General features: G+C 65.5%; 6 protein-coding genes across 6 annotated transcripts; 3 read left to right on the top strand and 3 right to left on the bottom strand.

Annotated features, from left to right (window-relative positions):
• Nucleotides 1-1293: 1293 nt before the first annotated feature.
• EMIHUDRAFT_456048 (alpha-type carbonic anhydrase) lies at nucleotides 1294-2938 on the bottom strand (the record flags this gene model as incomplete). Its single annotated transcript, XM_005784940.1, has 9 exons — nucleotides 2829-2938; nucleotides 2390-2739; nucleotides 2272-2316; nucleotides 2155-2201; nucleotides 2021-2083; nucleotides 1787-1824; nucleotides 1667-1711; nucleotides 1411-1439; nucleotides 1294-1338 (listed from the first exon to the last, which is right to left on the bottom strand). Coding segments are annotated over exons 1-9 (762 nt in total), but the record flags the coding sequence as incomplete, so codon positions are not given.
• A 254-nt stretch (nucleotides 2939-3192) lies between these two features.
• Nucleotides 3193-4005, bottom strand: EMIHUDRAFT_230722 (hypothetical protein; the record flags this gene model as incomplete). Its single annotated transcript, XM_005784939.1, has 2 exons — nucleotides 3193-3482; nucleotides 3555-4005. 2 exons carry the CDS (start codon nucleotides 4003-4005, stop codon nucleotides 3193-3195), a joined length of 741 nt encoding a protein of 246 aa, XP_005784996.1.
• Nucleotides 4006-6325: 2320 nt separating this feature from the next.
• Nucleotides 6326-9144, bottom strand: EMIHUDRAFT_467977 (hypothetical protein). Its single transcript, XM_005784938.1, has 9 exons — nucleotides 8323-9144; nucleotides 7944-8113; nucleotides 7776-7865; nucleotides 7643-7725; nucleotides 7509-7577; nucleotides 7306-7427; nucleotides 7148-7229; nucleotides 7029-7080; nucleotides 6326-6718 (listed from the first exon to the last, which is right to left on the bottom strand). Exons 1-9 carry the CDS (start codon nucleotides 9050-9052, stop codon nucleotides 6470-6472), a joined length of 1647 nt encoding a protein of 548 aa, XP_005784995.1. The 5' UTR covers nucleotides 9053-9144; the 3' UTR covers nucleotides 6326-6469.
• A 240-nt stretch (nucleotides 9145-9384) lies between these two features.
• EMIHUDRAFT_456046 (hypothetical protein) lies at nucleotides 9385-10799 on the top strand (the record flags this gene model as incomplete). The annotated part of the gene is made up of 7 exons (XM_005784937.1): nucleotides 9385-9398; nucleotides 9476-9839; nucleotides 9920-9967; nucleotides 10047-10234; nucleotides 10333-10369; nucleotides 10484-10559; nucleotides 10636-10799. The coding sequence occupies 7 exons, from the start codon at nucleotides 9385-9387 to the stop codon at nucleotides 10740-10742; spliced, it is 834 nt and encodes a 277-aa protein (XP_005784994.1). The 3' UTR covers nucleotides 10743-10799.
• Nucleotides 10800-10967: 168 nt separating this feature from the next.
• On the top strand, nucleotides 10968-12176 carry EMIHUDRAFT_230719 (hypothetical protein; the record flags this gene model as incomplete). Its single annotated transcript, XM_005784936.1, has 1 exon — nucleotides 10968-12176. The coding sequence occupies one exon, from the start codon at nucleotides 10968-10970 to the stop codon at nucleotides 12174-12176; it is 1209 nt and encodes a 402-aa protein (XP_005784993.1).
• Nucleotides 12177-15963: 3787 nt separating this feature from the next.
• On the top strand, nucleotides 15964-17057 carry EMIHUDRAFT_230715 (hypothetical protein; the record flags this gene model as incomplete). Its single annotated transcript, XM_005784935.1, has 3 exons — nucleotides 15964-16449; nucleotides 16903-16965; nucleotides 17046-17057. 3 exons carry the CDS (start codon nucleotides 15964-15966, stop codon nucleotides 17055-17057), a joined length of 561 nt encoding a protein of 186 aa, XP_005784992.1.
• Nucleotides 17058-20229: the final 3172 nt, after the last annotated feature.

The following is a 20229-nucleotide window of genomic DNA, read 5'->3' as shown; positions in this document are numbered from 1 at the left end:
CGAGAAGGAGCGAGAGCAGGTGATGCGCCAGGCCCACGCTTCGCGACCTCTCGCGAGGTATTTGGCTGCCGCCCGCCGCCGCCCCACCGCCCTCTTGTTCGAGGTGGCTCATCGAGTCGCTACCCGCGCCCCCGCGGTTCAGCTTGAGGCTCGCACCTGCGCCCGAGCCGTGGCGCCGCCGTGCGCCGCGGCAGGGGTCGGCGCAGCGGAGGGCGGCGGCGAGGCCGATGAGGAGGAGGGCTGCGGTGAAGCCGGCCACCGCCTGCGCGGGTGAGACATAGGGAGATGTGGGGAGATATGGGGAGATCGGCTGCTGCTACGGGCACTGGCGCGCTGCCATCGTCGCCTCGACGAGGGACTGCTGCGCGCTGCTCCCCACCCGCACGTGGATGGCAAAGTCGTGCTCCGGCCTGTGCGGACGTGTCGCACTTCACCCCGCCCACTGGGATGGACAAGAAGCCGTGGGCAGTGCGAAAAAGGCGAGAGACAAGGTGACGGACCAAGCAGAGGGGTCCCGGGTAGAGAGGGGTCCGAGGGGTCCCGGGTAGAGAGGGGTCCCGGGTAGAGAGGGGTCCCGGGTAGAGAGGGGTCCCGGGTAGAGAGGGGTCCCGGGTAGAGAGGGGTCCCGGGTAGAGAGGGGTCCCGGGTAGAGAGGGGTCCCGGGTAGAGAGGGGTCCCGGGTAGAGAGGGGTCCCGGGTAGAGAGGGGTCCCGGGCAGCAGTCGAGGTGTGGCAGCGGGTGCACCCTGAGGGACGAGCTCTTAATTAATTAATTAATAATTAATCCGTGCACCCGGAGGGACGAGCGGCAGCTTGCCGCGTCGTCGGCTGCTCGCTCGCGGGGGCAGACCACCACCAAGTCTGGGCCTGCTCACGGCTCGGCGCGTGAAGAGCGTCTTGTCACAGCAGACCAGCAGAACGCCTCTGTCTGCCCAGCCTGCTGCAGCGGCCCGCCGAGGGCTGTGGCAACTGTGGCTGGCGGCGGGGGGTCGCCTCCTCCGCCGCTGTCGCTGCTGTTGCGCCAGCCTCTCGGCGGCGTCTGCACGACGATGCGGTGATTGAGAGGCTGGACCACGCGGTTGTTGAAGTCGTTGCCGTCCTGCCCAGAGAAGTGTCTAGGAAGTGTCACCACACGCCAGAGAAGTGTCTAGGAAGTGTCCTGGCTGCCAGAGAAGTGTCAGAGAGGTGTCAGAGAACTGCCAGAGAGGTGTCAGAGAGGTGTCCCGCCAGAGAAGTGGATCGTCGTCGGTCAATAATGTCACACGAGGGTGTGGTGGCCGCTGCGCCGTCGCCTGCGAGACGGCGAGAGCGTAGCGAAGGGCGTCGATCTGCCTGTCGCACACCTGAGTGCGGCTCGAGAGGTGTGAAGAGTTGCTCTCCTTCCGCCGGTCCGCCTCGCACCATCTCTCGCTCACCGTCTCCCGGTGCTTGAGCATGTACCTATGACTTACGGTGGAACCTTCCTGGAACCTTCCTGGAACCTTCCCGGTGCCTCCCGGTGCTTGAGCATGTACCTATGAGTTGCGGCTGCATCAGTCACCTTCAACACGCACTGATCAAGAATCGCTGTCTCTCCCGGTGCTTGTGAGCGCGCACCTGGCGCAAGAGTCGCCGGCCTTGTCACCAACGTGTCTCCTCGCGTGCTAGCAGCTGGAGCATGCGTGCACCAGCCAACACCCTCGGTGCACGGCGGCGTGGTGAGCGAGCCGTGCCTGCGGGCAGAAGGTTCTAGGAAGGTTCCACAGAGCGAGACGGACCCGAAGACGGGCGGCGAGGGCAGCCCGCGCCAGTAAAAGTAGCCCTCACCCTCGTCGATGTTGATGACCTGCGAGGAAGGGAGATATGGGGAGATATGGGGAGGTATGGGGAGATGTTGATGACCTGCGAGGAAGGGAGATATGGGGAGATATGGGGAGGTATGGGGAGATGTTGATGACCTGCGAGGAAGGGAGAGAAGGTGGGTGCTCCTGCTGCTGCCACTACTGCGTACTGTTGCCTTAGTATGCTACTACTACTGCCACCTCGTCCGCCAGCCGCTCAAAGTCGTTGACTCCGTCGGCAAAGTGCTGCCGGAAGCCGGGCACCTGAAGGTTGGTGGTTCGTGCAATGTGCCGACTCATCAGGGGCAGTGCTGCCGGAGGGGTGAGGGCCGTACCATCGGGAACTCCTCCCAGAACTGGTCGAGGAAGGCGTTGCACGGGCCTAACACGGTGGCGGTCCGAGAGGGTTCAAGGCCCCTTTTTTGTACGGCAGGGAGGCGTGGGCACGGCACCGGGCTCGTACAGCAGCGAGATGACGGCGAGGCGGTGAAGTGTGCCTAGTCTCGGACGCTCTCGGTCCCACGCCTCACTCACGTCGGCTCGAGGGAGGGGCGAGCCAGGGCGGCGTGCCGACCAGCATCGGGTCGTCTAGCTGGTGCACAAAGTGCGCCTCGAGCGGGAAGGAGCGGCCGTCGATCGTGTTCTCCGACGGGGTGTGCCAGTGCATCTGGTAAAACAGGAACTTCTGGCCGCCCACCCAGCTCTCGCCCTTGCTTGAGCCCTCGATCGTGTCGATGAATGTCCCGTTCGCGATCATGCTCTCTGTCGGAGTCGTCTCGAAGAGCTGGAACCCGCTGCCGGTGTTGGAGACGTAGTGCGGCGCCGCGTCGATGTCAGTGGAGATCTCGGGAAGCGACTTCATCGGAATGGCCTCGCCCGTGACGATGTTGATAGGGCTCTGCTCTATCCCATTTATACATCTGCACCGACGAGGCAGATCTGTTAGTCTGCACCCAACGCGGGTCTATCTGTGTGTGCTCCTCGAGATCTTTCCACATCTGCCTCGCACGTCGGAAAGCTTGCGCCCCACGTCTCCCGCTGCACCCATTCGTCCGCCACGTGATTCGGTCCGGGACGAGCATACCGCCACGAGTGCTTATTGGGCGACATCGCACGATACTCGAGTTGGTTTCCGGCGGTCTTTCGAGGAGAGCGTGGAAAAGAAAAAATTCCCACTTTGGATTCTCAGTTCTTGTTGGTTGCCTTCTCAAGCACTAGCATCCGGGCGCCGCATATATTCTAAAAAAGAGGGGAAATATCAGTGGTACACTAACCCGAGAAACCCGTCGGCGTCGCTCCTCATCGCAAACCCCGTCAGCAGTCCACGGGTAGTGTAGTATGTTCGTAAGAGCTACATTACACTGAAAAGGGGCTTACCTCGCCGCACCGTCGCACGGCACGCGCTTGAACATCAGGATCGGGTCTGCGTGCGTGAGGTGCAGCGCGCGCGTGAAGGTGGTGAGGAGCGGCGTGGGCTGCACGGCGCTGTAGCCGGCGCCCCGGTAGAGGCTGAGGGCGCCAGCGTTTGCCGCCTCGACGTGCAGGTAGATGCCCTCCACGCCCTGCGCGCTGGCCTCCGCCTCCGCAGCTCGCAGCAGCGCGCGGCCGAGGCCTCGCTTCCTGTGCGCGCTGTCGACGGCGAGGGTGGACATGTACAGCGAGCCTACGGGCACAGGCCTCGGTGTGTCGCGGACGTGTCTCGAACATGCCCCGGTGTGGACGTGCGCAAGCTGACCAGTCAGCCCATGCGTCGGCAGCTCCATCTCTTGCGAGGAGAGGTCGACGGTGCCGAGCAGAGGCAGCCCGCCCTCGGCTCCGTCGGCCGGCACACCGGCCTCGGCCGCGATGAAGATGGTGCTGCCAATGGCCACCCGCTGCGAGAGCTCGGCCGCGAGCCTCCCTGCCGCCGCAGCCCGCGCAGTTCTCTGGTTCGCCTCGAGGAGGGAGGTCATGAAGGGCAGCAGCGCCGGAGCTGCGGGTGACTCCGGCGCAAACACGTCGAGCATGAGCCGTGCGACCGCCTGTAGTTCGTCCTCGCCCGCGATGCGGACTTGGTGAGACTGGAGCGACGCCGGAACCTCCGAAGGCGCTGGAGCAACTTTCATGCGAGCGACGCGGAAGATGTCAGCCCGGCCGGGGCTCGAGCCGGCAGGCGGAGCGAATGCGAAGAGGGCGGCGGCGAGCATGTTAGAGAGCGGCGGCGGCGTGGGCGGCGGAAGCTGTCGCAAAGTGGGCGGAGCGGTGAAGTAGATGCAGCACGCAAAAAAAATGCAAACCGGCAAAAAAGTGGACTCTGCTGAACAAAGGTGCGCGCCACCGCCCTGCCCGTCGCGCCGATCTTAGCTAGTAGGCGGCTCGATCGAGCCCGCTGCGGGTTTCTGGAATTTGGGCTCGCCGAGGTTTTCCGGAAAACAAAAAGGTAAGGTAAGGTAAGGTAAACTTCTCCACGGTTACTGGACCGTGTTCAACGACGTTGAACATTGTTCAACGTCGTTGAACACTACTTAGGAATGGCCGTAGCTCCTCTCCACGAGCGATTGAGAAGACGTACCACGTGTCGATTCTGTATAGAATTGCAAGGCGCACACGCTGGTGCAGGCGGGGAGTCGTCGATCCGACTCGTTCCGACGTGAAGTCGCCGTGAAGGATTGGCAAACAGGGCATTTTGCCCAAGATTTGCCCTCCCGCGCGATCTTCTCGCGTCGGCAAGCGCGCGGGCCAGGATGGGCGAGCCGGTCCCGCCACGCTGGACGGGCCAGCGGCTGGCACGCGCCGGCCACTCCGGCGGCGCGGCGGCCTCATCGCGCTCGTCGTCTGCGAGGCCACCGCTCGGCGTCGCCGCGTCCGACGGCGATGGCGCTTGGCTGTGAGGTGGGATGGCGGCATGGTGCGCGCGGACGTGGGGGTGGTGCGGGATGCGCGTGCCAGCAAGCATAGTTTCACCTCCCCAACCCCGCAGGCGCGCCGACGTGCTGCCCGAGCGCGTTTGGAGGCAGCAGCAGCTCCTCGCGAGGCGCCTTCGGAGGGGTGCCACACCCCTTTCCCAGCCGCGCGCGAGTTGAGCTCCGATTTGCGCTCTTTTTCGCACACGCCCGACGCTAGTAGGTGAGGATCGACCATCCTCCGCAAGCAGGGCTTCGTCGGGCGCGTCTTCGTTGAGCGGTGGTGCATCTCCCATGCTCCCACCCGCGCCCTCCTCGCAGCCCGCCCGCGGCCGACACCGACGCCCTGGTCTGGATCCAGCAAAAGCTCGGCGTGCAGTACCTCTCAAGCGGCATTCCACCGCCTGCCACGGGTCCACCACCGTACATTGTGATGAGACGAAACAAGATGCGGCCAACAATGGTTGAGCCAATGCAGCCTTGTGCAAAAACTAATCGTGGGGCTCGCCCACTCCCCAGCAGGAATTGTGGGATCGCTGGCGGGGACAACAACGGTAGCGGTGGGGAGGGCGCCGGCGAATACGGAGTTTGCAGCGGTGGGTAGGGTGGAGACAGCGGCGGATATGACAAAGATGGTGGCACGTTGAAGACGTTGCTGAAGCAAGCGAGCACCAGCAGGCCCCCCATAGCTAGGCCGGCCAAGCTGGAGCATACCAACATTCGCAAGATCGGGCTGCCGGGGTCAGATTTGAGAAGAGGAGTATCTGCCTGCCCCTCTTCTGGCCGAGTAGATTCGCCACGAGCGGAGTCAGCGTCGAGGCGTTCAGGTGCGCTGGCCTCGAGCTGGAAGGCGTCGCCATGGTCCACGCTCATGCCGCGTGCGCGTGACATGGCGTCTCTACTTGTCGGGCGACCGGCCCGCCGGGGGGGGCGGGGGCGTTCGGTCCGGTGCCCGCCGTTCGGGGCAAAGGCGGCAAACCCCGCAAAAAGACCTGTGGGCAGTGAGCAGAGAGCAGCTGGGCATCTGCACAAGCTGTGCATGTGTCACTGCGCGGTGCGCGCACACGCTCCACGCGTGGCAATGGGTAGGCTGGACGAGGCGCTGCGGTGCGCGCAGTGGTGTGCTGGTGGCGCTCACTACCTGGCGCACAGCAGCGGGGCCAGCGGCGGCGAGAGGGAGCAGCAGAGCCGCAGACCGCGCAAAACCCGCCCGCCGTCGAACCGCCAGTGCAATTTTTTGAGAGCGCCTTCAGACTATAGTCGAGCGCGTCGGAGAGGTGTTTCGACACCGAGTGTTTGTCGTTGTTTTTTGAGCTTAGCCTTCGATGTTATGAAACAAACGAAAGGCGGCCATATGGCATGTCACTCCCATCCCTCCCACCCTCCCCTTGGGTTCTCTGTTTTCTTTCTTTCTTTCTTTCTCTCGGTTTTTTCCAAAAAGCGGGTGAGACTGGGTTTGGGTGGGTTAGTCATGTCCCCGCCACGCGCACAAATGGAGCTCCGCAGACCGCACTCGTCGCCCCAGCCTCGCGAGAGGGGGGCTGCAAGGATAGCTGGTGAGATTTTTTCAAAAAAATCCCAGCCAAGCAGGCAATGTGATGCAGCGCGCCGAAAAAAAATCGAGGAACGGACTGTGAAGTCGAGGATGCAACAAGAATGGGTTACACATCAAGTGCTCTCTCTCTCTCTCTCCACAGCACCAAAAAGCAAGATGCTCCTATACTCAATACTGCCTGCACGCGTGCGTAATCGCACACCCGCGTACTCCCTACTGACAGTCGTACGTCGCCGGCAGCTCCGGCGACTCTGGGTACCGCCGCCGAAACTCGGCCTCCACCGTCGCTACCCTCTCCGCGTTGGCCGTGGGGTCGCCGGGCTTGTCCCAAAAGCAGACCCCGCCCTGCGACCGGCGCTGGCCGTTGTTGAGCTCGCCAACCTCTGCGTGGCCCGCGTCGCAGTAGTCCTGGTAGCGCCGGTAGCCGCCGTCGGAGATGCGAGAGAGGTCGTCGAGCCGCACCTGTGGGGGGTGTGCATGCGAGGGAGGGGAGGAGTCGCTCACCGTTAGTCCTACTGTGCTGAGGCGGCACACCGCTCTCGCGCCATCGGGGGGGAGGGAGCCTGTCAAGGAGTGGGGCTCTATTCACAGCTCTTCTATTCACAGCCTGTCAAGGAGTGGGGCTCTATTCACAGCTCTTCTATTCACAGCCTGTCAAGGAGTGGGGCTCCACCCGAGGCGTCGGGAGGGGAGAGCTGCGCAACTGCACCACTGGCCACGCCTACTTGCTACTACCTACTACTGTGTCTACTCGAGCAGAGGCCACGCGCACCTCGCCCATCGGGTGGAGCCGCCAGGTGCATGTCGGGCTGCCGTCGGGTCGCCTGTTGCGCCAGGTGCGGTAGAGAGGGTGGAAAGGGCGAGGTGAGGCCAGCGGCGTCTCCCGCGCGCCTGCTGTGTGCGCACTCCCCTCCTCGCTGCAGCCGCTTGCACGCCGCTCCCTTGCGCTCCCACGCCTCGCCTGGGCAGCTGCCTACCACACATTGGCGACCCATTGATGACCATCATACCACGCCTCTCGCCTCGGCAGAGCTTCGGCTGGCAGCGGCCTGCTAGCGAGTACCAGGCGGCGCCCTCGTAGCCGAGCTGCTCCGCCTTCTGGCAGCCGACGTAGAAGCCGCCTCGGGCCGTCCAAAAGTCGGCTTGCGTCGCGCACTCGTAGATGGTGCACCTTAGACGTGAATGCATTGTCGATGTGGTTCAGACGTGGGGCTGCGCCGCGCACTCGCGTGTAGCTGTGAGAGGTGTGGACCTGCCACGGTCGAATGCGACGAAGGGCCCGAACCCGGCGCCGAAGGGGGGAGGGTTGAGGAAGTCGAGCCTATTGGGGTAACGCGTCAACATCGTGATGCCCAATCTAAGCAGGCGTGCCGAAGGGTCGAGGACGAGGTGGGCCGGAAGCGGAGGATACGCGAGATCTCGTAGTGTCGCGTGCACACGCCGCTGTCGTACGACTGCGCGTTGACCACCTAGAGACACTTCCGAGACACTTCCGAGACACTTCCCAGCCGCCTCGTACATGCGCGCCGACCGCCTCGGAGTGGACGTACTTGAGCACGCCGGGCAGGTTGGCGAGGTTGTGGTTGCCGATCGGGTAGTCGACGTCCGACTGGGCGCGGTGGGCGCAAAAAGGAGGGGTGGGGGGGCGCAAAACGGGCCGAGGTGAGACATGTCTCGGAAGTGTCACCTGGGCGCGGTAGATGTAAAAGGAGCGCACTCCGTCGCGCGGAGGAGGAGGCGGCGGCGAGAGCGGCGGGGGGGGCGGCGAGAGGTGGCAGAGGTAGCGGTAGTCTCGGAAGGAGACTCGCAGCCCGCCGCAGCAGTCGAGGTACGAGCCGCTGCTCCACGCGTCGCCGCCTAGTGCATCACTCATAATTAAGAGTTGCTATTCATTGATTCGTAGTCGAGGTACGAGCCGCTGCTCCACGCCAGCGCGAGACACACGAGGACGTGTCTAGGAAGTGTCTCGGAGGTGTCTAGGAGGTGTCTCGCCCCGCCTGCCGGAGTGCAGCGCGCAGGAAGCTCGCCGGGAGAGAGAGGCGGAAGCGGCGGCGGCGGCGGCGGACGCGGCCCCGCCGCGCCGTGCCGCTGCGGGCACTGGTCGGCTGCAGTCGGCCACGGCCACACCGGAGGGAAGGGGGGCGGGTGCGGCGGCGAGGGCGGCGGCGAGGGTGAGGGCGGGTCTGGCGGGGCGAGGGGCGGCTCGGGGGGCGAGGAGGGGGAGGCTGGCCCGAGGAGCGGGCAGGGGACGAGGGGCGGCTCGCCGCAGAAGCGGCAGGTGAGGTGGCCTTGCGCGTTGCAGCCAATGGCTCCGCGTCTGGTGGCGCAGGAGAGGTCCTCGAAGCAAGGCGAGAGCGGGGAGGCGAGGCACGAGGCGCAGAGCGGCGGCGGCGGCGGCGGCGGCGGCGGCGGTCGCGGCGGCGGCGGCGGCGGCGCGGGTGGCGGAGAAGGCGGCGGGCCCACGGGAGGTGCTGGAGGCAGCTGTGCTGCAGAGGCGATGGCCTCGTCGTGCGCCGCCGAGCCGAGGAGGAGGAGGCCGGCGAGGAGGAGGCCGCAGCAGCGCGCCACGAAGAGCTGGCGCGACACCGCCTCGGCCGACGCCGCACCAGCGGCCCCCGCGGCGTCTTTTTCGTCCTCAAAGTCGCTGTCGTCGCCGTCTTCCTCGGCCGCCGCGACTCCATCATCGAGCCGCGACTGCATCGTGCCCCGCCGCGAGCTGAGCCGATAGCAGACGTGCTCGATCACGTTGGCGAGCAGAAGGAAGAGGACGCCGATCAGCGGGAGCAGCTGCCACATATGTGAGTGACTGTGTCCGCCTTGCCCTCGGTGGTGCGAGCGTACACGACGGCGGCACGGGCCGTTTGAAGGCGCCGAGGTGTTTGCTCGTGCCGACCTGAACGAGGAACTAGCCTCAACGTGCAGACGCCGTACCCGGGTACCCTCACTCGCCCTCTCCTCCGCTGGCTGGGCGGCTGACCACATACACACCTTATTAAGAAGAATTTTACAACAAACCTCCCTCTCGCGACACTGGGCACGGGACTGGCGCGCACTGGCACTAACACAGGTTCACTACGGGAGCCGAAAAAAGGGTTTAAAGAAATAAAATAAAAGGGATCTCATCCCGAATGAGGATTCGATCGTGCGTCCCGAAAACACGGGATACCTGCACGTTGGCCTCTGCGCCCTGTAGGTGCACCTCTGGTGCTTGCTCCCTAGGACCATGGTCCACCTCGGCTTCATGGAGCTGCCGCTTTCGGGCCCGTTCAACTTCGCCATCGCTTCAGGGGGCATGCTCATGGGCATCGTCGTGTCCATCCTGTGCTACCAGTTGTCCGAGCTCACAGGGCCGGCGCTTCCGCTGGGGGGCGCCGAGGCGCTCAAGGCGCGTGGATTTTTGGGGTTTGGGGACGATGGTGGCGACGTGCTCACAATCGAGGCCGCAGTCGATGGTTTCGCAAAGGCATGCCGCGTGCCGATGCTGGCGACGGTTTCCTGGTCCGTGGTCTACTACAACATGCTTGGCACATCAGTGAATGGGATGTGCGCGGTCCATATCTTCAAGATGATCCCGCCGGACAAGGTCGCGGACAGCTCGCGCATCCGTCGTCGACGCAGAGCCCCTTCCTTCCCCCCACTCACCGAGCGCGCACGCTGAACCAGGTGACGCCCGACTGGAGCAACATCTCCTCGCGGTTCAGCGGCAACATGGTTGAGCAGGCCCCTTGCCCCGCCACGCGCCAACCAGTCCTCCGGGATGCCTCCACGCGTCGTAAGCCCTGTAAACTAGGCGCCCGTCTTCCTCACCTCGCTCTGGCTCTACACCATCTTTGTCGACGCCGGCTCTGCCGGCGTCCTCGGCCTCGCCCTGGTCGTGCAGCGGCTCGTCTACCCCTTCTTCTACATGGTACAGGGCAAATTCACCTTCTGGTTCGAGTTTGTCACTCAGCCCGGCTACGGTATCAACGGCTGCCTCATGTGAGGGGCGCCCATAGGGCGATCACGCGGGGCGAAGAAATAACAACGCGCCGGGGTGGGAGTGCTCGCTGCTCACACCGCCAGCCTTTTGCCGGCAGGCTCGGCGTGATTGTGACTGTCCTTGGCGGCGACTGGGTTGGCCGCTTGTAGATGGATGACCGCTTCGCTCCCTCGCCGCTCGCATGCTCCCTCACCAATCACCCGGCCTGCCTGTCGGCTAGCTAGCCCACGAAATCAACTCCGGTGCAGGTGTCGATGGTGAAAGCCAGCCCGTACCTCATGCCCTTCTACGGCTGGGTCTTTGGCTCCTTCACCCTCTTCCCAGGTGCGGCCGCGTGATGCCCGCTCCTGGCCCGCTCGCCGCGCCACGCACGCTGAGGTGACCTCGGCACCGCACGCAGGCCTGCCCTTTGCGCCCGCGTTCGCCTTTCTGCACTACAAGATATTCCGGGCCCTGCACGCGCCGGACCCCAAGGCCTCCGAGGATGAGAGCAAGGCGATGGTGTGAGCCGTTGAGTTTATCACGCACGCAACAGTACTAAATCTGCCCCGGGCCGACGACCTTCACAGCTACAGCGCTCACGCGCGCACAGAGGTGATTGTTTCGAGTATCAAAAGGGGTCCCGTACCAACCTGCGGAATCGACCATCCGACTCGGGACGACGTCCGCCGCAAAATGGTGCCCGATTACTTGGAGCAACCTTAAGAAGAAAAATGAATGGCGGACGGCGCAATGGTGCCGAGGAAGATCCCTTGCGACCCAGATCCGCCCCAGATGCCCGCCGACCCCGGGGGGCAGAACACCCGCGCGTGGTCTTCGCAATCACCCTGCCCGTGTTGGGGCGGGCAGATGTCGGGGATGAGCGGGTGCCCACCGGTGCGTCCAGCGAGCGGGGCCTTTCGCGAGCATTTTTGCGCGCAATGCCGCGACGGCACGCTCTTCATCCCCGCGTCCCGGATCCGGATTGTGGAGGTTGGAGGAGCTGAGCTTGCAAACACGCAGTCGGGTGGGGTTTGGAACGAGCCGGCGCGCAGCCCTGGCCGCCGCAAGCGGCCGCGTGCGCCTCTCCCTGCCCACCGCGTCATAAACCAGACCGTGTGCTCCACTGGCCCAAAGCTTGTGGTGCTCCGCGACGACGAGACGACGGCGCCGCTGCCCGGCCTCGTGCGCCTCTCGGACGCGCTGAGCTGCAGCATGATCGGCTTCAAGGTTGGAAAGACGCTCAAGCCCCTCGCCCCCCTCTCGCGGGAAGAGCCGGCATCGAGCTCGCCATCAAGCGAGCCCTCCTCGCTCGACTCGAGGGACAGCGGCTTTGAGGCTCATCCGGCCGCCGCCTGGCTGCAGCGGCAGCCTCCCTCGCTCTGCGGGCAGCCTCCCTCCTGGACGCTCGAGGACCTGCTCGATGCGACCGCCGCCGCGCTGCACGGCGAGGCAAGCCTGCACGGCGAGGCCGCCTCACTGCACATGGCGCCGGCCGGCGCGCTGCAGCTGCCGCCCGGCGATGAGGAGGGCGGATACGCCACGTCCGGGACGTACTCCGCGGCCGCCTCGCACGACCCGTGCTATGCGGAGGCGGGGCCGGCGGCAGGGCTCGCGAGCGGCGAGGCGGGGGAGGAGTTCTTGCGGCTGCTCTTCTCGCCCCTCCTCTCCCCTCCCGCGTCGCCGCCCGAGCCGTCGCCGCAGTCGCCCGCCCTGCCGCCGGCCAACGGCAAGCTGCTGCTGCCCTCCCCCACCCGCCCCCCGGCCCTCGGAGGGCCGCCCTCTGGCCTCGCGCTCGCCATCGCCGTCCCCTTCACGGTTGCCATCTTCGGGCCGCGAGGAATCCTCTCGACAGCGCTCGAGACGTCGCTCGCAAACCACTCGCACAACCTGCTCCACCTCGCCCTCGCCGTGCCGTGGCCCTGCATCGCCTACCTCGTGCAGGTTGCGCCGCCCTGGTAGAGACTGGTAGCAGAGACGGGTAGCAGAGACTGGTAGCAGAGACCAGCCGAGACTAGCAGACGGGAGCCGGCCGCGGCATCGGCATGCCGCAGTTGATGCGGCTCGGCGTGCACGGCAAATACTAATTAACTACTAATCAACTACTAATCAACTACTAATTAACTACTAATTAGGTGATGCGGCTCGGCGTGCACGGCGCGGCGCGCTCGTGGATCGCCTACGTGCTCTCCGCCCTCTCCTTCCGGATCTTGGGCGTGTGTCTCTACCCGCTCGACGTCCTCTCGGCGTCGCGGCTGGCGGCGGTCAGCAGCACGCTAGAGGGCCACCTTTCGGGCCGGGTCCTGCCCCTCGGCCTCGCAGTCGTAAACGAGTGCCAGCCGCTGGCGTGGCACGTCCGGGCGCGCCGCTCCCCCCCCCCCCCCCCAACCCCCTCCCCTCCCCTGCGGCATCTCGCCCGCGAGCCACAGCGGAAGAGGCGTGTCGCTGGACTGCCCAGGCGCTTCTGCTGTGCGCCTTCTTCCTCGGCGGGTGTCTGCTGCACACCATCGTGTGTGTCCGCCTCCAGCTCGCGGGCGAGGGTGGCTTCGGCCTCTTCCCCGCGTCGGGCGTCGAGTACCTCTTCATCTTCGGCCTGCCCCTCCTGGCCGGGGGAGCGCTCGGCTCGCTCGTCCGCGCCGGGCTTGGCCGCGTGCTTGGGCGGGCGGGCGGGGGAGCGTTCCAAGAGAAGCAGGTCTCGCGGTGCTAGCTGGTCACTAAACTCTAAGCCGTACCCGACACTCTAGAAGAGCGGCGAAGTTGGGGCTGCGGCTAGATACCCGTACATCTACTTTCCTTTCCTTTCCTTTCCTTCACAGTGACAAAGACCCAACGGAGGCGCTCTCAAAACAATCCCCCTCGGCTCCCCCCCCCCCCCCCAAAGCGCCAAAGAAAAAAAGCCCGTATGCGCTATGCCGTATGGGAGGGATGCGGATGTGCGGGGAGGGCACGCCGCCACCACACAGGGATTTTAAGGAGAGGAGTGTGGTGGTGCTAGCCGTCGCCCGGGCTCACTGAAGGGGAGCAGCGCACTGATGGCGACCCACTGCGGAATCTGGACCCACGACGGTTGCATCCCCGGAGGAGGAGGGGGCAGCTGGAGGAAGGCCGGATTGCCCACCACAGACCACGGAATGAAGCGCAGGGTAGAGCCCACCACTGTTGAGTCGACGGGTATCACCAGTGGCTTTGCGGGATCGGGGTGCTGCTCGGCTGGAATGCTGAGCTCGGCGGCAGTGAGGTCTGGCATCGCAGCGCCGGTCGTCTCGTCGAGGGCTACCTCTCGACTCTACTCCCGTGTCACAACAACGAGGCACGAGAGCGTGCACGACAGAGCGACAACGCAGCGCACTGCCGTCCAGTCGGTCACAACAACGAGGCACGAGAGCGTGCACGACAGAGCGACAACGCAGCGCACTGCCGTCCAGTCGGCGAAGGGACGGCTGCTGCGCAAAGTGATCAGTTCTAATGAATGTACCGGGGCCCAACGGATAGATGAATCCGGGGCACCCTCCGCTCGAATCCCTGGCCGGGGGTTCGAGGTGGCCCCCACCCTGGGGCCTCCCATCAAAGGGACTGCGGCAGAAGACGCCCAATCTTGCACAAGTGCAAGAACCATACGGAGCTCAGAAGCGCACCCAGCGGGCCGGATGATCGGGATCGGGTTACGGGCTAGAGAGCCCTAGCCCCGCCGAGATATATTTTTCTGCCCATCGCACACGCCACCAACGCGAAGGCGCCCCGCAGGCGATGCTACCCTCGCTCGTCCGACTCGTCGCTCTCTACTTCCTTGCGATTGCCTTCTGCGACCCAGACGCCCACCAGGTGGCGCTGCCGCTGAGTGCCAGTAGCAGCAGCGCTGACGATGGCACCGCGCCGCCGCCGCTTCCTGTCCTCACCGCCGAGCGCATTCGTGAGCTCCGCGGCGTCTCCGACGCGATGGACGCGCTCCCCGACCAGATGGAGCAGATGCGCGAGGCGCTTGACGCCGCGCTCGACGTCAACCGGTCGCTCGGCGTGCCTGACCGGCTCGAGGCGCTCGAGGCGCTGCAGGAGCTGGTGGAGGACGTGGACAACGCGAGGGACCTGATGGCGGCGGGCGGCTTCGCCGAGGTCAAGGGGCTGCTCGCGGCGGAGGAGCCTCGTCTCCAGGCGGGCGCGGCGTGGGTGCTCGGCACGGCGGCGCAGAACGATGAGGCGCTGCAGTCCCACCTCTGCTCGGCCGAGGTGGACGTGATGCCTGGTCTCGCGGCCGCAGCGAGGCGAGCGAGTGTGCTCCCGACCGCGCCGGCGAGAGGCGTCTCGTGGCTGCTGTAGGCCTGGCGCGCCTCTTCCGGGAGGCGGCCTCCGCAGAGGTGAGGGCGAAGGCGCTGTACGCGGCCTCGGCGCTGCAGCGGTCGCACGCGCTCGGGAGGCGGCAGTTCGAGCTCGCGGGAGGCGTGCACGCGCTGGTTGGCGCGAGATGGCCCCCGATGTGACTCGAGCTGACTCGAGCTGACCCGAGATTAGGCGTGCACGCGCTGGTTGACGCGCTGGCGGGCGAGGCTGCGGCGAGCAAGCTGCGGCTCAAGTCGCTCACTCTGCTGGCAGACCTGCTTGCGGCGGCGGCGGGGGAGGAGGAGGAGGCGGAGGAGGAGGGGCGGACGGGCGGCGAGGGGCTGGCGGGCAGCGCGCTGGGCGGCGCCTTGCGGCACAACTCGTCCGTGTTGTGCGATTCGCTCCTCTCCTCGCTCGCCGCCCCCGCCGTCGACGTGCAGGAGAAGGCGGTCCAGTTGCTCGACAAGCTGCTGCTGCCGCCCGCCGCAAAGCTTCTCCGTGGAGCGGGCGGCGGGTGCCCCTTCGGCGCCCTCGCGGAGCGGCTCAGCGCGTGGGCGGGCTCGTGCGGCGCGGACGTGGACTGCCACGAGCTGCACGAGCGGGCGGCGGAGATGGCGGAGGAGCTGGGCGCGTTTGCAAAGGAAGAGCTGTGAGCGTCGAGCGGTCGAGTTGAGGCCGGCAAGGCCAGGTGGTGAGTGGATAGCCGGTGCGTGTGTGGTGAGAGAGGGCACATGACGTACCTTACGGTACGGGCTGTGTGAGTCTGTAGTGGGAAAAACTCCATTTGATGGATCAGTCAGTGTGACAGAACAATTGCCATCATCGAGCATCGTTTTTTCAATTTTGCGGTTTTGGCCGCCGCTTTTTATTGCAAGGATATTCCCCGCGGAGATTATCACACACACACACAAGATCTCAGAGACACGAGGGGCCGCTGTGGGGCCCGGCAGGCGCAGCAAGAGGCCATAGTTGTAGAGGCCACGGCCACCCGGTCGAGGGCTGGGGCGGGGAAGTCACAGACCCAGTGAGTGCTCAAATCGAGAGTAAAATAATTCTTCCGCGTTGTCGGTTTCATCCACCCTGATCAGGGGCCGCGCGCACACAGGCGGGCTAGTGAGAATGGGCTCCGGCCACTCGCCCGTGCGGGTGTAACCCCGCATCTGTCGGACTGAGGCCTCGACCGCTCCTCGCGGCAAGCTCTCGAGCAGCTCGAGAAGCTCGCCCGCCGCCACCGCCGCGTCGAACTGCGTCCTCATGCCGAGCGCGCCGCATACCCTGCTGCACCTCGTCCGGCGTATCGGTTTCTACAGTTTCATAGCCGGACGAGTCAGCGGAGGCGGCCCTGGCGGGCGGAGAGTCGGGCGACGGGTTGACTCAGCGAATGAGCGCGAAATCGCCGTAAAATTCTTTTGGCGCGCCTCAGCGCTCGAGGTGCATGGGCCGCGTTATCGCCGTCATCCCCTCCCGCTTCGCGTCGACGCGGCTGCCAGGAAAGGCGCTGCTCCCCATGCTCGGTGGCGAGCCGATGATTGCGCACGTCGTGCGCGCTGCGCTCGCCGCCAGCACGGTGCAACGAGTGCTCGTTGCGACCGACCACGAAGGCATCGCCGCCGCTGCGGAGAAAGCTGGCGCCGAGGCGGTGATGACCGACAGTGCGCTTCCGTCGGGGACCGACCGCGTCGCAGCGGCGCTTCGCCTGCGCGCCGACGTGGCGGCCACTGCGGACGTCGTCGTCAACGTGCAGGGCGACGAGCCGCTCGTGGAGCCGTCGGCGATCGACGCGTCGGCGCGACTGCTGCTCTCCCACCCGACGGCCGACATTGCTACGCTGAGCACGCCTCTCCCTGCCGCGCTGCTCCTCGACCCGAGCAAGGTCAAGGTGGTGTGCGGTCCGCCGCTGCACAGCGAGGGCCTTCTTCCGGTGAGCAGAGGCGCCGCAGGTCCGTCGGGCGGTGGCGCGGAGGGAGCCACCTGCCGGCGCGCGCTCTTCTTCAGCCGCGCGCCCATCGGCGTCGACCGGCAGACCCTCGCCTCGCTCCTGCTGCGGGGCGGCGGAGCAGCCGATCCCAACCCTGGCCCGAACCCTGGCCCGAACCCTGGCGAGTGCGCGGCGCAGCAACACGTCGGCCTGTACGCCTTTCGGCCGCCCTCCCTGCAGCGCTTCGTCGAGCTGCCTCCCTCGCGCCTGGAGGCACCGCCGAGATGCGAGCCTCCCCCCCCCCCCCAAAGCAACCTCCGAGACTCCTCTCTCCCTCTCTCCGAGACTCCTCTCTCCCTCTCTCCGAGACTCCTCTCTCCCTCTCTCCGAGACTCCTCTCTCCCTCTCTCCGAGACTCCTCTCTCCCTCTCTCCGAGACTCCTCTCTCCGAGCCAGGCGCTCGAGCAGCTCGAGCAGATGCGGGCCCTCGAGGCGGGGATGGCCATCCTCGTCGGCGAGGTACAGTCCGCACGCAGCGGCGTGGACACGAGGGAGGACTACGAGATGCTGCAGCGCGTGTGGAGGGAGAGAGAGGGGAGCGCCCGGCGTAGCGAGCGAGCGAAGCGGGCGGGGGCGACGGGTATATAAGTCTCGGAGAAACTTAGGGAAGGGTACACGTATATAACGTAAACCAGCACTCTTGACAGGCATTGTTGATTGTAGCAGGAAAAGAAAAAGAACGATTAGCGTTTTCTTCTTCGCCTGGCGCCATTATTGAGGATGAGCCGCGCCATCACGCATCATTCACGTCAGCTGGGTCGCCTTCGATGTAAAATTCCCATTTGCGCACGTTTTCTTCTTCGCATGATTCGGCAGAGGGCTGCGCGCAGGGCGATCCCCTCGGGCCCTTCCTCTTCGCGATTGGATACCACTGGACCCTGTTGGAGATGCAGGTCCGGCATCCGTCCACCCTGATTTGCGCGCACCTGATGACACCTACTGTGCCGATGATCCAGAGGCGGCGCTCTGCGCGATGCTCGAAGGCGACGTCATTGCGCAGCGATGCTGCGGCGTTGAGAGCAACCCGTCTAAGCGGTGCATTTGGGCGCCGGACCCTCGCTCGCTCGATTCGGTGCGCCATCGGGTGGACGTCAAGGGCACGCCGGACGCCCCGCCCCACGGCTCCTACGAGGGCGGCACGCTTCCGGGCATCCGCGTCCTCGGCGCCTTCCTTGGCGGTTCTGCGTGGTGCCGCGACAAACTGGTCAAGCGGGTCCGCAAGGCCTTGGAGCCGCTTCCGGGCATTCTCGCCCTGCGCGACTCCAAGAAGGTCCGGACGGCGCAGCAGCTCTCACAGGTGCTGATCCGTTTCTGCATGAATACCACGCTCACCTTCTTCCTCCGCACAATGCCTCCCAGCGTCACCCTGGCGGCGGCAAAGGAGCACGACAGGCTGATTGCAGACAGCCTGTACGAGCTTGTCGGCGGCGCGCGAGTCGGGCGCGATGATGACCGGTGGGTGCGGGCGCTCAAGCAGGCGCGTCTGCCAGTCAATATGGGCGGCATGGGCTTGACTAGCGCCGAGGACATTCGCGGCGCGGCGTGGGTTGGTACGTGGGCTCTCGTCACGCGGCCGATCCGCGAGCTACACAGGCCCTTCGCCGATCTCGACGTCTCGACCGCGCCCGGAGAGTGTTTCGACGAGCTGCGAGCGGCGCACACGCAGCTCGTCAGCAACCACGACCTCACCGACAAGCGCCAGCGGAGCTGGCGGACGCAGGTCGTGTGCCGGGAGGTGGTGAGCCCGGGCACTGCGACCAACGAGGCGAAGGCGGAGCCGAGGTTCCGCTTCTATCCGCACGGGCTGACGCCGGCTGCGGAGCTGCTTCCCCTGGCCCAGTTCTCGTCCACCAACGAGTTCTTGCACCAGGCGCAGCGACGGTACACCTCTGGCGTGCACCATGCTAACTGGCTCGACCTTGCCAAGGAGCTTACCGACGAGGCGCTTCGCAGCGGCGGCCGCAAGGCGCCCTCCAAAGGCAACAAGGTCGGAAGACGCAAGAACCACAAATGCTGGCGAGAGGCGATCCGTTTTGTCGCCGTCAGCCAACCAGGGGCCGGCGCCTTCCTCAACGCCATCCCCATGCGTGATGATATGAAGATGGAGTCCTGGGCGATGCGCGTGTCACCGTTCAGCGCCGCCTTGGGCGCTCCCCCTTGATGTCGCCTGCCAGGCGGTGGAGGCAGGCAAGAGGGCACCCAGCGGCCAGCTACACGACGTCCTTGGCGACGCCGCGATGGTTAACCCTCGGTCAAAGCATGCTACAAGACACAAATTTCTACTCAAACGTTTGATCAAATGCCTCCGCTCGGCGTGGGGCATGATCATCGAGATGGAGCCGACTGCACACCTCAGTTACAGTAATCCAAAACAACCTGACGTGGCGGCGGCAAACATCGGCAGGGGGCACAGGCGCCTTGTTGCCGATCTGAAGCTTACGAGTTCGCTCGCGAGCAACAGCAAGGGCAAGGATGGAGAGGGTGAAATTCGGCTCGGCTGGAAGGGGGCCTATGTACGTTTTGGCAACACGGAGACCGAGCTGCTCAAGTTGGTCAAAGGGCGCGGCAAGTGGTCTCCGTCGGGAGCGACGGCAGCGGCGGTGGCGGGGGAGGAGGAGGAGGCCGAGGAGGAGGGGGAGGAGGGGGAGGAGGAGGATGCCCCCAAGGGAAAGCTCCAGCAGCTGGATGGCGATTACCGCTTTGCGCGGGAGCAGGATTGCGATCTACGTTTGTTTGATTTTGAGGCTTTCGGAGGCTTTGGAAAGGAGGTTCGCAGCACCCTGAGGGAGGCGGCGGACCAGCTGAGCAACAAACTTTCGCACGCTCAGCACCTGGACGAGGTCACATGGACCACCAAGAACTGGCACGGGCTGCAGATGCAGCGCTTGTCTGTCGTCCTCCACACCGCCGTGGCGTGGCAGACGGTGAACGAACGAGCTAGCGTGCGGGGAGAGCGGCATTGTGCATGGTGCGGAGTGCATTGCCGTTCTTAACGGAGTTGCTTAGGCGGCTCCGGTGGTGAGCCGGTGTGTGTGCCAGTCCGCGCCAGTCCGCGCCCTTGTCGTGCCAGTGTGCTGTGAGACAGGCTTGCGTTCTAAGAATTCTTCTTCGCATGAGCCGCCCGTGTGCCAGCGCAACCTGGGCGCTGCGCGCCCTCCTCGGGTTCTCGAGGCCAGCGCGGCGGTCAACCAAGTCGACGTCAACGGCGCCACGATCGACTGCGTCCGTCTGATGATCGCCGCCGGCGCTGCGGTGACCAAGCAGACGCTGACGGCTTCACGCCGCTGTGCCAGAATGGTCACCTCGAGATCGCCAGGCTGCTTGTCAAGGCTCGCGCGGCGGTCGACCAAGCCCAGAACGGCGGCTGCACGCCCCTGCACGTTGCGTGCAAGGAGGGCCACCCCGCCGTCGTGCTCTGCCTGCTGCGGGCGGGCGCTGACACAGCGGCGCGCACCTCCGGCGGGCGTACACCGCTGCAGCTGGCTAAGGAGGAGGGCCACGCCGAGTGTGAGCGTGCCATTGAGGCGACGGCGAGGGAGGCGAAGAGAGCGGAGATTGAGGCGAAGGTGGAGAGGGCAGTGGCGGAGAGGGCGGCGGCCGTGAGGGTGGAGGCCGAGAGGGCGGCCGAGGAGGCTGCGGCGGCGCTGCTGGCGGAGGAGGAGTCGGAGAAGTGCGCCGAGGAGAAGAAGAAGGCCAAGAAGAGAGGCAAGAAGAAGAAGCAGG

Source organism: Emiliania huxleyi, assembly GCF_000372725.1.
Source record: "Emiliania huxleyi CCMP1516 chromosome Unknown EMIHUscaffold_166, whole genome shotgun sequence".
In the NCBI taxonomy this organism is placed as follows: Eukaryota; Haptophyta; order Isochrysidales; family Noelaerhabdaceae; genus Emiliania; species Emiliania huxleyi.
This window is presented reverse-complemented; position numbering and strand designations above follow the sequence as displayed.

What these genes read in the sequence shown, in the direction of transcription:
- EMIHUDRAFT_467977 (XM_005784938.1), bottom strand. Translation starts at nt 9,052, where the DNA reads ATGTGGCAGCTGCTCCCGCTGATCGGCGTCCTCTTCCTTCTGCTCGCC. An exon ending in CGCCTGGTACTCGCTAGCAG is followed by an intron (nt 7,230 to 7,305) that starts GCCGCTGCCAGC and finishes AATGTGTGGTAG; the next exon opens with GCAGCTGCCCAGGCGAGGCG. An exon ending in GGCTCCACCCGATGGGCGAG is followed by an intron (nt 6,719 to 7,028) that starts GTGCGCGTGGCC and finishes CACCCCCCACAG; the next exon opens with GTGCGGCTCGACGACCTCTC.